The 15,471-nt window shown below is 39.2% G+C and overlaps 1 protein-coding gene across 4 annotated transcripts in view; it reads right to left on the bottom strand.

Moving 5' to 3' along the window:
- The window catches only part of MTA3 (metastasis associated 1 family member 3), a 196,583-nt gene that overhangs the window by 56,885 nt on the left and 124,227 nt on the right, over window positions 1–15,471 (bottom strand). For all 4 annotated transcript variants that reach the window (XR_003004294.1, XM_024753600.1, XM_024753599.1 and 1 more), the window contains exon 8: window positions 13,184–13,283. Coding sequence is in view for 3 of the 4 variants with exons in the window: in XM_024753600.1 (XP_024609368.1) it covers window positions 13,184–13,283 (100 nt within the window). In the remaining variant the exon portion in view is untranslated. The remainder of the gene's footprint in view (window positions 1–13,183; window positions 13,284–15,471) is intronic.

The following is a 15,471-nucleotide window of genomic DNA, read 5'->3' as shown; positions in this document are numbered from 1 at the left end:
CTACTGAGCCTGCGCGCCACAACTGCTGAAGCCCGTGCGCCTAGAGCCTGTGCTCCACAGCAAGAGAAGCCACTGCAATCAGAAGCCCGTGCACCGCAACGAAGAGTAGCCCCCGCTCGCCGCAACTAGAGAAAGCCAGCAATGAAGACCCAACACAGCCAAAAAAAAAAAAAAAAAAAAAAAAAAAAACACCTGTGAAAAATTGGAAAACCTAAGGAAAAATGGAAAATCTCCTGATGTAACTGACCAAAAGGCACTTTAATAGAATAAAAACTTACTCTAATTATTAATCAAATTATAACCACAACCCAAATGGAGGGACATGGTACAAAATAAATGGCCTGTGCTCTTCAAAATGCCACAAAAGAGAGAAAGAATGGCCACAAAAGAGAGAAAGAATGAAGAACCGTTCAGGATTGAAGGAAATTAGAGAGATATGACAAGTAAATGCAGTAAGTGATTCTCAAGTAGATCCTGGATGAGAAAAAAAATTTTTTTCTCTTATTCTAAAGGATGTTACTGAGACAACTACGAATCTGACTAAAGCCAGATTTACAGTGCTATAAATTGTTAGTGATATTAAATCGTTACAGTACTATAACAATGTTCATTTCCTGAATCTGCAAATTGTATTGTGGTTCAGTGAGAAAATATCCTTGTTCTTTTAGGAAATACCTCCTCAAATAATACTTGGCAATAAAGGGACATCCATTCTGTAACTTATTCTCAAACTGTTCAGAAATAATAATAATATGTATACAGAGAAAGAATGATAAAGGAAACGTGGCTGATGTAAACATTTGGGGAATCTGGGTGAAGGGAATACAGGAAGTCTTAGTACTATTTTTGTATTATCTCAAAATACAAAAATAACAAGTTTTAAGAAATTATAACAATAAGCCTTCATTAACTCACACTTGTAAAATCCAAATCTCTTCACCCTAGACAAAGAAGTTAAAACAATTTTCATTGTATTTCTCCATAGTTCAATTCTATGGTGACTTTCTAATGTTTCTTATATTAGTTGTCAAATGCATGGGAGAAAAGTAAAGTAAAAGGCAACATACACCCAAAATAAAACAAAAACAAATTTAAGCTTAAATTTAAACGGAAGAGATGGATAAACAGACCTTAACACAAGCAAACAATTCCCCCTAAGACAGTCTGCAGTGTCTCTAAGCCCATTTAATATCATTTTAAAATTCTTATCTGCAATACATCATCAGACAAAAAGGAAATGTGCCTAATGTAGAATATCATTGCCTTAATGATGTATTTAGAAGGAAGGAAAATTTCATGTTTCATATTTTTTACTGCAGTGGTAGTCCATTAGTTCAAATTCTAATTTTACAGTCTTGGAAACATGGATAGTACTCATAAGTTTTAGCAAACTGTGGTTTTTGTTTGTTTGTTTGTTTTGCAGTACGCGGGTCTCTCACTGCTGTGGCCTCTCCCGTTGCGGAGCACAGGCTCCGGATGCGCAGGCTCAGTGGCCATGGCTCACGGGCCCAGCTGCTCCGCGGCATGTGGGATCTTCCCGGATCAGGGCACAAACCCGTGCTCTCTGCATCGGCAGGCGGACTCTCAACCACTGCGCCACCAGGGAAGCCCAGCAAACTGAGTTTTAAAAATTATGTGAATTCTCATTTAATCAATTTTACATTCATTTTGAAAACTAGATTTTTTAATGTAAGTTGATGCCTAAAATGTTAATCAAAAGATTCATATATTCTGCTAAGTACAATTTATATAAACGATGTAATGACTATGATTTCCAAACTGTTCTAAATTCCTCAAAGCCCTAAATGAAGTGTGTGATTTGAACAGGAATCACAAAGAGATTGTGAAGTGCATGGTCAACAGCATTTTTACAAAGAGTATCTGAAGAATAAAACTATTGTTGGTTAAATCAACTTTCTCTTATCAGAAAAATAAGTTAATTATCTTTTCTAAGTTCTTCTTGATGGGAAAATTTTTACTGTAAAAAGTATAGCTTGTTTTAAGCAGAAGATTTTAAACTGTATAGTGATTTCCTTGTAACAATTATATTAATATGTATGGTTAATTATAGCCTAATGACCATATTCAAACTTGATAACCTACTACAATGATAATAAATATGGCATGAAAAAATCACTTTCAGACAATCGATAATGCTATAAAATCAGAAGAAAGTAAATGAGACTCAACAAAGATGGGGGGAGGGGAATGCATCATTGTTATCAGCTCAAGAATAACAACTAATATTTATTGAGCTCTTACATTGTGCCAGATACTGTTCCAAATGATCTACAAGTATTATCTTCTTTAATCCTCAAGTTGATATCAAAAGGTAAGTCAGAGACAGACTTTTCCAGAGGCTGGAGGAGGACACTGAGGCACCATACTTTCTCTCCTAGTGAGGACAGGGCCTCAAGAGCCAGAAGAGCCCAGTGTTTGTAAACATTGCCTTCAATGAAGGTGCATAAACTGCTGAACGTAATTTCTTCTAGAATATTGATGGAAGCTCAAAAAGACTGGTGACATAGCAATAAATCAGTTGTCTGCCACCCAACCTGGACAGCCAATGGCACAGGGAGTTCTATGCTGCTCCAGAGAACGCAGGGGTCCAAGCCCAAGGCATGCTCTGGGGAGCCAATGCAGTTCCATCAAGTTCTATATGCTTGGATACATATATCAGCAACTTATAGGGGTATGTGTGCATACCCTCTTCTTGTCAGTCCATAACCTCAGGGCAAATAGATTTTATTTCCACTGCAGATGAGGAAACTCAGACACAGGAAGGTTAAGTAACTTGCATAAGGCTATATGGATCAAAAGCTATAGCTCTAAGGGGAAAAACAGAATCATAAAAGTAAATCCATTGGTACACCAAGGTCCATCCATAGCAGCATTATTCACAATAGCCAAAAGGTAGAAGCAACCTAAGTTTCTACTGACAGACGAATGGATAAACAAAATGTAATATACACATACAATGGATTATTATTCAGCCTTAAAAAGAAAGGAAATGCCGACATATGCTACAACATGGACAGCCTTTGAAGATGTTGCGCTGAGTGAAATAAGCAAGCCACAAAGGGGCAAATATTTTATGGTTCCACTTCTATGAGGTACCTAGAGTAGTTAAATTCAGAGAGATGTAAAGTAGAATGGTGACTGCCAAGGCCTGGGGACTGTTTTAAGGATCTGGGTTTTTGCCCTAAGTGCAACTGAAAGCCACTAAGAGGATATAAGGTAGGGGACAGCAAAATCAGAATTGCATTTTTAAAAGACCAGATATAATATAGAATTAGAGATGTTCCAGCATGCAATTTCCTCCCTACTAAATCAACATAGCCTGACCTTTCTTAGAACCAGAATTTAGCATGAGGAAACCTAAGTTTCTAGTCTTATATAAGTTACTTAACAATCATCTCTAATATAGTCTATCCCAGAAGATTTCTAAGGCCCCCAAAAACTCAAAAAGCTTTTATCTAGAATCGTACCCTCCAACCTGCTTTAGTCCTCAGAGTCCAGACAAAAGAGAAATCCAGTATCTCTGCAATTACCTATTCTCTGAGAGAGAGGCTTTGTTCCAGCAATAGCTCCCTAACAGTGCACATGGCACTTGGCCCTTCCAGCCATGAACAGGAAGTAACAGGCTAGAAAGTCCAAGAACTACTACTTAAGTAACTACTTCAGGGTTTACTCTCTTCTAAGTAATTTTGTATCCATAATGCAGGGGGACAGGGGAGTGAATGTAAGGATTACTGAACACTAATTTCTTTTTCTTTGCAAATTGCACTAAGTATACTTCCCATTTTACTGAAACAAAGGTGAAATCTATGAAGCCTCTGTGGCTTTAATGTTTTAACAATTATAAATCTCATTATATGTCTTAGACTAGCCGTGTTTGAAATTCACAGCCCAGCTACCTGAAAATGAGGAAGTTATATCCAACAATCCTGCAGGCAGCTTAATTACCTGCTCCCAAAGTATTACTGGTGATTTGATAAGTAGCATATATTGTCTTGGATAAACAGATATGTCAGATAGGAATGCTGAAAGTCGACTGCAGTCCTCACAGGACAAGACACGGGGAAAATCACCTGTACAAGCTACCCAGGACCCAGCAGTTCCACAACCCTGCCCTCTCCATGGTCTCCAGATCCATGGTCTGGTCACCTGATAGAGAAAGGTACTAACCTGACCTGTGCAGGCACGTGAACACTGAGAGAAAAATAAGAGCCCAATTCTTCAAATTCAACTAAACAATGAATCCATTTTCATTTAATGGCACAAAACAACTTAGCAGCCTTTCATATGTTCTTCTTGGAAAACAATCTGCAAAACTCATCAACATATTACTAATTTTTAACCACTCCCATTCATTTTTACAGAAATGCCTCAATATCTTATATTTTAACATCAAAGTAGAGGCATGATATCACCAGGCAAACAGGATTAAAGGTGTAGGTCATGGCATCTGAAATAACAAGAGACAATGACTTCTTCCTGCTTTTGACTTCTAAAAGATGTCAATTTTATGCAACTGAAAATAATATAATCTCAACACAATAACATACAGAAAGAGTCCAAGTGAAGTTGAACCTAGAATAGTTAGAGCAGGAAACCAAGACCCATAAATGGTGACTCCCCTGGTGGCACAGTGGATAAGATTCCACACTCCCAATGCAGGGGGCCTGGATTCAATCCCTGGTAAGGGAACTAGATCCCACATGCATGCTGCAACTAAGAGTTCACATACCACAACTGAGGAGCCTATCTGCCACAACTAAGAGCTGATGCAAACAAATAAATAATATTTTTAAAAAGACACATGAATTTTGCAGACAAAAGAAAGAATCTTGTGGACTTCCCCGGCAGTCCAGTGGTTAAAAATCCACACTTCCACTGCAGGGGGTGTGGGTTCAATCCCTGGTCAGGGAACTAAGATCCTGCATGCCGTGCGGCGTGGTCAAAATAAAATAAAATAAAATGAATTTTTAAGAAAAAATAAGGGGATTAGGAACCAAGACAGCAGAGCAGAAGGACGAGCTCTAACTCCCTCTTGCGAGAACACCAGAATCACAACTAGCTGCTGGATAATCATGGACAGGAAGACACTGGAACTCACCAAAAAAGATACCCCACATCCAAAGACAAAGGAGAAGCCACAATAAGATTGTAGGAGGGGTGCAATCACAGTAAAATCAAATGCCATAACTGCTGGGTGGGTGACTCACAGAATGGAGAACACTTATACCACATAAGTCCACCCACTGGAGTGAAGGTTCTGAGCCCCACGTCAGGCTTCCCAACCTGGGGGTCCAGCAATGGGAGGAGGAATTCCTAGAGAATCAGACTTTGAAGCCTAATGGGATTCAACTGCAGGACTTCGACGGGACTGGGGGGAACAGAGACTCCACTCTTGAAAGGCACACACAAAGTAGTGTGTGCATCGGGAGCCAGGCATCGGGAGCCAGGTGAAGGAGCAGGGGCCCCATAGGAGACTGAACCAGACTTACCTGCTAGTGTTGGAGGGTCACCTGCAGAGGCACGGGGTGGCTGTGGCTCACCGTGGGGACAAGGACACTGGCAGCAGTTCTGGGAAGTACTCCTTAGTGTGAGCCCTCCCAGAGTCCACCATTAGCCCCATAAAAGAGCCCAGATAGGCTCAGTGTTGGGTTGCCTCAGGCCAAACAAGCAACAGGAAGGGAACGCAGCCCCACCCATCAGCAGACAAGTGGATTAAAGTATTACTGAGCTCTGCCCACCAGAGCAACAGTCAGCTCTACCCACCACCAGTCCCTCCCATCAGGAAACTTGCACAAGCCTCTTAGATAGCCTCATCCACCAGAGGACAGACAGCAGAAGCAAGAAGAACTACAATCCTGCAGCCTTTGGAACAAAAACCACATTCACAGAAAGATAGACAAGATGAAAAGGCAGAGGGCTATGTACCAGATGAAGGAACAAGATAAAACCCCAGAAAAACAACTAAATGAAGTGGAGATAGGCAACCTTCCAGAAAAAGAATTCAGAATAATGATAGTGAAGATGATCCAGGACCTCGGAAAAAGAATGGAGGCAAAGATCGAGAAGATGCAAGAAATGTTTAACAAAGACCTAGAAGAATTAAAGAACAAACAAACAGAGATGAATACAATAACTGAAATGAAAACTACACTAGAAAGAATCAATAGCAGAATAACTGAGGCAGAAGGCGGGTAAGTGACATGGAAGACAGAATGGTGGAATTCATTGCTGTGGAACAGAATAAAGAAAAAAGAATGAAAAGAAATGAAGACAGCCTAAGAGACCTCTGGGACAACATTAAACGCAACAACATTCGCATTATAGGGGTCCCAGAAGGAGAAGAGAGAGAGAAAGGACCAGAGAAAATATTTGAAGAGATTATAGTCGAAAACTTCCCTAACATGGGAAAGGAAATAGCCACCCAAGTCCAGGAAGTGCAGAGAGTCCCATACAGGATAAACCCAAGGAGAAACACGCTGAGACACATAGTAATCAAACTGTAAAAAATTAAAGACAAAGAAAAATTATTGAAAGCAGCAAGGGAAAAATGACAAATAACATACAAGGGAACTCCCATAAGGTTAACAACTGATTTCTCAGCAGAAACTCTACAAGCCAGAAGGGAGTGGCATGATATACTTAAAGTGATGAAAGGGAAGAACCTACAACCAGGATTACTCTACCTGGCAAGGATCTCATTCAGATTCGATGGAGAAATCAAAAGCTTTACAGACAAGCAAAAGCTAAGAGAATTCAGCACCACCAAACCAGCTCTACAACAAATGCAAAAGGAACTTCTCTAAGTGGGAAACACAGAGAAGAAAGGGACCTACAAAAACAAACCCAAAACAATTAAGAAAATGGTCATAGGAACATACATATCAAGAATTACCTTAAACATGAATGGATTAAATACTCCGACCAAAAGACACAGGCTTGCTAAATGGATACAAAAACAAGACCCATCTATATGCTGCTTACAAGAGACCCACTTCAGACCTAGGGACACATACAGACTGAAAGTGAGGGGATGAAAAAAGATATTCCATGCAAATGGAAATCAAAAGAAAGCAGGAGTAGCAATACTCATATCAGATAAAATAGACTTTAAAATAAAGAATGTTACAAGAGACAAGGAAGGACACTACATAATGATCAATGGATCAATCCAAGAAGAAGACATAACATTTATAACTATACATGCACCCAACATAAGAGCACCTCAATAAATAAGGCAACTGCTAACAGCTATAAAAGAGGAAATCGACAGTAACACAATAATAGTTGGGGACTTTAACACCTCACTTACACCAATAGACACATCATCCAAACAGAAAATTAATAAGGAAACACAAGCTTTAAATGACACAACAGACCAGATAGATTTAATTGATATTTATAGGACATTCCATCCAAAAACAGCAGATTACACTTTCTTCTCAAGTGCACACGGAACATCCTCCAGGATAGATCACATCTTGGGTCACAAATCAAGCCACAGTAAATTTAAGAAAATTGAAAACATATCAAGCATCTTTTCTGACCACAACACTATGAGATTAGAAATGAATTACAGGGAAAAAAACCGTAAAAAACACAAACACGTGAGGGCTAAACAATACGTTATTAAATAACCAAGAGATCACTGAGGAAATCAAAAACTACCTGGAGACAAATGACAATGAAACCATGATGATCCAAAACCTATGGGATGCAGCAAAAGCAGTTCTAAGAGGGAAGTTTATAGCTATACAAGCCTACCTCAAGAAACAAGGAAAATCTCAAATAAACAATCTAACCTTACACCTAAAGGAACTAGAGAAAGAACAAACAAAACCCGAAGTTAGTAGAAGGAAAGAAATCATAAAGATCAGAGCAGAAATAAATGAAATAGAAACAAAGAAAACAATAGCAAAGATCAATAAAATTAAAAGCTGGTTCTTTGAGAGGATAAACAAAATTGATAAACCATTAGCCAGACTCATCAAGAAAAAAAGGGAGAGGACTCAAATCAATAAAATTAGGAATGAAAAAGGAGAAGTTACAACAGACACCACAGAAATACAAAGCATCCTAAGAGACTACTGCAAGCAACTCTATGCCAATAAAATGGACAACCTGGAAGAAATGGACAAATTCCTATAAAGGTATAACCTTCCAAGACTGAACCAGGAAGAAATACAAAATATGATCAGACCAATCACAAGTAATGAAATTGAAGTTGTGATTAAAAATCTTCCAACAAACAAAAGTCCAGGACCAGATGGTTTCACAGGTGAATTCTACCAAACATTGAGAGAAGAGCTAACACCCATCCTTCTCAAACACTTCCAAAAAATTGCAGAGGAAGGAACTCTCCCAAACTCATTCTATGAGGCCACCATCATCCTGATACCAAAACCACACAAAGATACTACAAAAAAAGAAAATTACAGACCAATATCACTGATGAATATAGATGCAAAAATCCTCAACAAAATATCAGCAAACAGAATCCAACAACACATTAAAAGGATCATACACCATGATCAAGTGGGATTTATCACAGGGACGCAAGGATATCTTCAATATACACAAATCAATCAATGCGATAAACCAACTCAGCCATAAAAAGGGACGAAACTGGGTCATTTGTAGAGACGTGGATGGATATAGAGACTGTCATACAGAGTGAAGTACGTCAGAAAGAGAAAAACAAATACCGTATATTAACACAAATATGTGGAATCTAGAAAAATGGTGCAGATGAAGTGGTTTGCAAGGCAGAAATAGACACAAATGTAGAGAACAAACGTGTGGACACCAAGGGGGGAAAGCGGCGGGTGGGTGGGGTTGGCAGTGTGATGAATTGGGCGATTGGGATTGACATGTATACACTGATGTGTATAAAATGGCTGACTAAAAAGAACCTGCTGTATAAAAAAATTAATTAAATTAAATTAAAAAAAAGAATAAGGGACTTCCCTGGTGGTCTGGTGGGTAAGACTCTGTGCTCCCAATGCAGGGGGACCAGGTTCAATCCCTGGTTGGGGAACTAGATCCCACACGCATGCCGCAACTAAGAGTTCTCATGTGACATGCTGCAACTAAGAAGTCTGCATGCCACAACTAAAGATCCCGCATGCCTCAACTAAGACCCGGCACAACCAAAGTACATAAATATTAAAAAAACAAAAATAAATTAAAAAAACAAATCTTCAGTGCTGCCTAATCCAAGACAGACAACAATGATATTTAAACCCAAGCCATTTTAACAAGAATAAAACAGAAGAGGTAATCTAGTGGCAAGAACTCCTCAGCAGGAGTTAAGATCCAAATCCTATCTCTGAAACCAGGTGTACAAACAAGACAAAACAAAATTTCCTAAACCTGAGTATATTTTTGCTTTAAAAAATTTATAATATAGTAAATAATTTAAGATAATGTAATTTAAAAATGACTCCAAATTGCTAAGTATTAAAGGAACTAAAACAGAAGAGACAGAAACACTGGAGGGTGTGAAAGTACTAGAAGGAGCATAATAGGCAAGTATTACAAACAACACACACAAAATGATATTTAAACCAATTAAGGTATAAAGGTTGTATGCCCTTTAAAATGTTTCTTTCAGGGCTTCCCTGGTGGCGCAGTGGTTGAGAGTCCGCCTGTCGATGCAGGGGACACGGGTTCGTGCCCCAGTCCGGGAAGATCCCACATGTCGCGGAGCGGCTGGGCCCGTGAGCCATGGCCGCTGAGCCTGCGCGTCCGGAGCCTGTGCTCCGCAACGGGGTAGGCCACAACAGTGAGAGACCCGCATACTGGAAAAAAAAAAAAAAAGTTTCTTTTATAATGGCCTTCACTAACAAAAACAAACACTGCTTCTTGAAGACTCTGCCCTCTTCCAAAAGAAATTCATCCGCCATCCCAGCAGTCACCAGCAGTGGGAAGCAGAGAGTCGCTGCAGCTGTGAACGAAGAGCAAACACACCTGCTCTTCACCTGTCAGACCCATCTTCAGGCAAATCCCAGCCCCAATTGTCACAAGAGCTCTATCCCATCTCAGGAACAGGCTTTGCACTCTATCTCCTCAGTGTAGAGGGAATTTGCTGGACTACAACAGAGATAGCACTCCCCTTTATAATCTGGGAAGCATTATCTCTTAAGAACAGAGTTAAAGTCACAAGACACTGGCTACATAAGTAACAGTATATACAAGGCAAGATCATGCAACATTAGAAAAAAATTTTGCAGATTCTTATATGAAAGAGTGTTTATGTTATACTGTTAGGAAAAACATAGGGTAGAGGGGAGACAAAATATAAAACTCTATTTTAAATAACTTCAACTATATATTAAAAATAAAGTGATGTGGAACTTGTCTTACCAGCTATCGGAATTTATTATACTGTGGTGCTTTCACAGGGACAAACAGATCAATGAAACAGAAGAGAATAGATTAAGAATCCTAAGCATATCTAGGACCATGAAATAAGATAGAAGGCGCATTACAAAAGCATGAGGAAACAACAAATTCAATAAAAGGGGCTGGAGTAATTAATTCTCCATATGGAGAAAAACAAAATTAGACCCCTACCTCACTCCATTCTTAAAAATAAAGTCCAGATATATTTACAGTCTGAAATATGAATAAAACTTTAAAACTATTAGACAAAAATAGAATAATAACGTAAGTGAAGAATGGACAAAGGATACATAAATCTAAAATACAAAGAAGAAAAAATCTAAAGAGCCAATATGAAAATATGCTTAGCCTCAGTAAGTAATCAGGGAAATACAAATTAAAATGAGGCAGCATCAGGTTAGTGAAAAATTTTAGTCTGAACATACTAAGTGTCCAAGTGTTGAAGACAACGTAAGAAAACAGATGCAGAAAGAAAAAGTCATTAACTGCTTGTGGGATTATAAATTTCTAGTATGGTATATAACAGAATAATTTGGCAACACGTGGTCAAACTGAAAATGAGCACCACCCTACGAATCGCTACGAATAATTATTCCAATTCTAGTTACAGCCTAGAAAGCTCGCACACATGCTCAGAAAGGACATGTGTTAGAATTTCCACTCCAGCATTATGGGTAATAGCAAAGGAAAATGTTTTTAAAGCACTCCAGATGTTCATTGGTAAGAGAATAATGTGGTGTAGTATTTTGTGAAAGAATACTACAAATACTACCAAGGAGTTAAAAATGAGTGAAAGAGGTACATATTTATTAACATGGCTACGTCTCACTAATAAGCAAATAGCAAAATGTTACAAAGTAGATTTAACCACATGTAAAACAATGTTCATGTTGTTTTTGGAAATATCAATACATAGTAAAACTAGAAAAACACAGACTAGATACACAGCAGATTTGATATAGTGGCTGCCTCTTGTCAGGAGGCAGGGATGATCAGGGCCAGGGGTACAGATGGAGGATGGGGAATAGGATTAGGGAGAGAATATTAGGGATTTCATCATTAATATAGTGGTTGGGGGCTTCCCTGGTGGCGCAGTGGTTGAGAGTCCATCTGCCGATGCAGGGGACATGGGTTTGTGCCCCGGTCCGGGAATATCCCACATGCCACGGAGCAGCTGGGCCCGTGAGCCATGGCCGCTGATATATAGTGGTTGAAAATCTGTTTAATCCAAAGAACTAAAATGTTAACATCTGCTTTAGGTGGCACTGCATACTATTTCATTATATTATCTTCTGTACTATTCTGTAATTTGCTAGTATATTGTTTGCAATGCACAAAAAGTGGCTGAAAGGAAACATAAAATGGTAAGAGTATTCTACTCTGGGTAATGAGGACAAACCTTTTTTTTTTTCGCTGCTGCTGTATTTTACTTTTTAAATTTTTCATAATAAGAATACACTAATTTTAGAATTGGGAAAAAATTTTTAAACAGGTAGTGATTAGATTCCATGTAGTTCTGGTTCACATAAGTATCTGTTGACAGGATTTAAGGTTGTTACAAAGTGACACGTGTACTCTTGCATCTTCAAAAAAAAACACTCTAAAAGTGCTAAACAACCAAAATACAAACCTATTTTGAAACCCCTAAACTTTCATAAAATATTAATGTACCAACGGAGAGAACACAACTTGTTTCTATAAACAACATTCTAGTCTTTGAGAAAGGATAGAGAAAAGGGTTCCTTAAAGGCTATAGACTATTAATGCTTTCATCATCATCTATAACTGTACAAAAATACAAGAATTATAAGAAACAAATTTGTTGTGCATTCTAGTACAAGTTTTTACACTGTCATGATAAATATTTTGTGGAAAACATTTCAAATTGGAATATAATGAGAAAGTAATGAAACCTATCATTGTATTCCATTCCATCAGAAAACAAAATGCTAACTTTTATTACGTTTTATGACTATCAAACAACTTAACCTTGCCATACATCAGTTTCCTCATTTGTAAAATGAGCATCCTAGCATGCCTATCTCAGAGGGAGTGGCAATCAATACAGTTAAGGAACTTCAACAGGCAAAAACATGCATGTCTGCTTTGCTGGAGGGTGCAGAGAAGGAAGCAAGTGCCAAGCCCGATGCCCAGCCACAGCAGGCATCAGTGGTATAGTTAAGGTGAACGTGGGAAGCCTCATTTGATCACCAAGGGAAGAAAGGAAATAGCCTTAAAAGATAGCAGCCATAATATAATGAAATAATTTAAGAAAACAGAACCTCTTTCTAATGAACAGACCAAAAAAAACTTTAAATATTTGATACTGACTAATGGCATGACAACAGAATAACTCCTATAGCAATGGTTTCAAGACATGGCTACTTTCACTTAAAAAAATTGTAGAGCACTATGTGTGAGCCACAACTATTTATGTAGTTTGGTGTAGATGGAATATACCAAAAAAGCACCAAAGTGAAAACAGATGAATCAGAATATTGAATTGTTTTCCCCAAAATATTTTTTTATCATTTTGTACCTACTCTGTGATAGTCATTTTTACTTGTCCCAGCTCACAAACACAAGGGGTGACTTAGGAATGAGACACTGCAGTTAATCAACCAGCCAAGCCGAATCAACCTAACAGTCAGCAGAGCTTAGAGCCAGGAAGTTCTCACGTCTACAACATTGCTATATTGGCTTTTAAATTAAACAAGTAGCAGAAGAAATAATAACCCCCAAATTTCAAAAAGCATCTTACCAGGGTGATGTCTCGAGAAGCTGCAGCTGCACTCATATGCAAACTAGGCTGCCTTACAGAACTGCTGCAATCAAGGGCTCGAGCGAATGTCCCGACAGCACTGGATAAACCACACAAACAAAGAGGAAAGATTAAGGCACTGTTGTTTTTTTATCTTTACAAAAAACACATTTGGGTAGCAAATGAACAGTTGTAAAAGTCAAGCAAGTTCTTTGATGTTTAAGAATCAAATATCAGACAAAAAGTATTTTCTTTACGATTTAAGAATTGACAAGCCAATTCACTACACATATGTGTCATTACAATTAAATTAAGAAAAAGAGGGACTTTCCTGGCAGTCCAGTGGGTAAGACTCCATGCTCCCAATGCAGGGGGCCTGGGTTCGATCCCTGGTCGGGGAACTAGATCCTGCATACATGCCGCAACTAAGAAGTCCACATGCCACAACTAACACCACTGCAGCCAAAATAAATAAATAAATATATTTTTTAAAACAATTAAGAAAAAGAGGCTTGTGTGGCATAAAGAAGGGAAAGATCTATAACGAAATGCCATGGAATAAAGAAGTTGGTTTCCAAATGTGCTTAAAAAATGAGAAATAAATTTGATGCAGAATTTCAGTATTATTGCAAAGCAAGTTCTGACCACTTTTTTAGCCCAAACGGTGAAATCCCAATAACACTTTTTCCTTGAAATGAGATATCAACTGCAGCAACCTCTTCTTTCAAGGACTCAATATATAACAGATTTCCAAAAAAAAAAACCCAAAAAACAATTACCACAACACTGATTTTCATTTAATGATTTAGAAGGCCTTCCCATACACAGAGAACCCTAACTTCAAGAAATAAAGTGTGGCCTCCGCTGGTGGCGCAGTGGTTAAGAATCCACCTGCCAATGCAGGGGACACGGGCCCGAGCCCTGGTCTGGGAAGATCCCACATGCCGCGGAGCAACTAAGTCCATGAGCCACAACTACCAAGCCTGCACTCTAGAGCCCGTGAGCCACAGCTACTGAGCCCACGTGCCACAACTACTGAAGCCCGCGTGCCTAGAGCCTGTGCTCCGCAACAAGAGGAGCCATCGTGATGAGAAGCCCGCGCACCGCAACGAACAGTAGCCCCCACTCGCCGCAACTAGAGCAAGTCCATGTGCAGCAACGAAGACCCAACGCAGCCAAAAATAAAATAAAATTAATTAATTAATTAAAAAGAAATAAAGCGTGAAATGAAGGTAAGGCTTCCCGCTTGTTGTCTGGGTTTTAAACATGTTAAGCTGAGGAAGAGATTTTTTTTAAGGTTTTAATTAAAATATAAAAACACATGCAAAAAGCACACATTGTATAGCTATTCAGTTACCACAAAGTCAATGCATCCATGCCACCAGCATCCAGGTCAAGACACAGATCATGACAGCACCCAGAAGACTCCTCGGGTTCCTTCCCAATCACTACTTCCTAGTGGAAGGGAACCAGCATCCCAGATTCTAACATCAAAGATTAGTTCTGCTCAATTGAAAACTTAAACAGAATCGCATGCTATGCACATTTTTCATATCCAGTTTCTTTTATTCAAAACTATGTCTATGGATTCACCCGTGCTGCCTGCTGTGAATGAGCTGTGTTCATCTCCTTGCTGTGAGCATTACTTTGCATGATGCCCCACCCCCACCCTATTGGTGATGGACATGTGTTTCCAAGCTGGGGCAACTATGGATAGTGCCATTACTGCCATCTGTATATGTATCTTTTTGGCACACAGGTGTATGCATTTCTGCTGCGTATATATTTAGGAGTCAAACTTAAGGGGTATGTGTGTTAGATGACAGCAAACAGTTTTCTAAAGCAGCTGTACCAACTTGCACTACAACCAGCAGAATAAGAGAGTGCTGGTTGTCCCACATCTTCACCAGTGCTTGGCACTGTCAGCCTTTTAAATTTTTTTTTAATGTATTTATTTTTATTATTTATTTTATTTTTGGCTGCGTTGGGTCTTCGTTGCTGCACGTGGGCTTCTCACCGCGGTCGCTTCTCTTGTTGCAGAGCATGGGATCTAGGCGCGTGGGCTTCAGTAGTTGTGGCATGCGGGCTCAGTAGCTGTGGCTCACAGGCTCTAGAGCACAGGCTCAGCAGCTGTGGCACATGGGGCTTAGTTGCTCAGAGGCATGTGGGACCTTCCCGGACCAGGGCTCGAACCTGTGTCCCCTGCACTGGCAGGTGGATTCGTAACCACTGTGCCACCAGGGAAGCCCAGTCTTTTAAATTTTAACCATTCTGGTGGGATGTGCAGT

The sequence above is a fragment of the Neophocaena asiaeorientalis genome, unplaced genomic scaffold (assembly GCF_003031525.2).
Source record: "Neophocaena asiaeorientalis asiaeorientalis breed wild unplaced genomic scaffold, Neophocaena_asiaeorientalis_V1.1 scaffold171, whole genome shotgun sequence".
In the NCBI taxonomy this organism is placed as follows: Eukaryota; Metazoa; Chordata; class Mammalia; order Artiodactyla; family Phocoenidae; genus Neophocaena; species Neophocaena asiaeorientalis.
The sequence above is the reverse complement of the archived record's forward strand: the minus strand, read 5'-3'. Positions and strand labels throughout refer to the sequence as shown.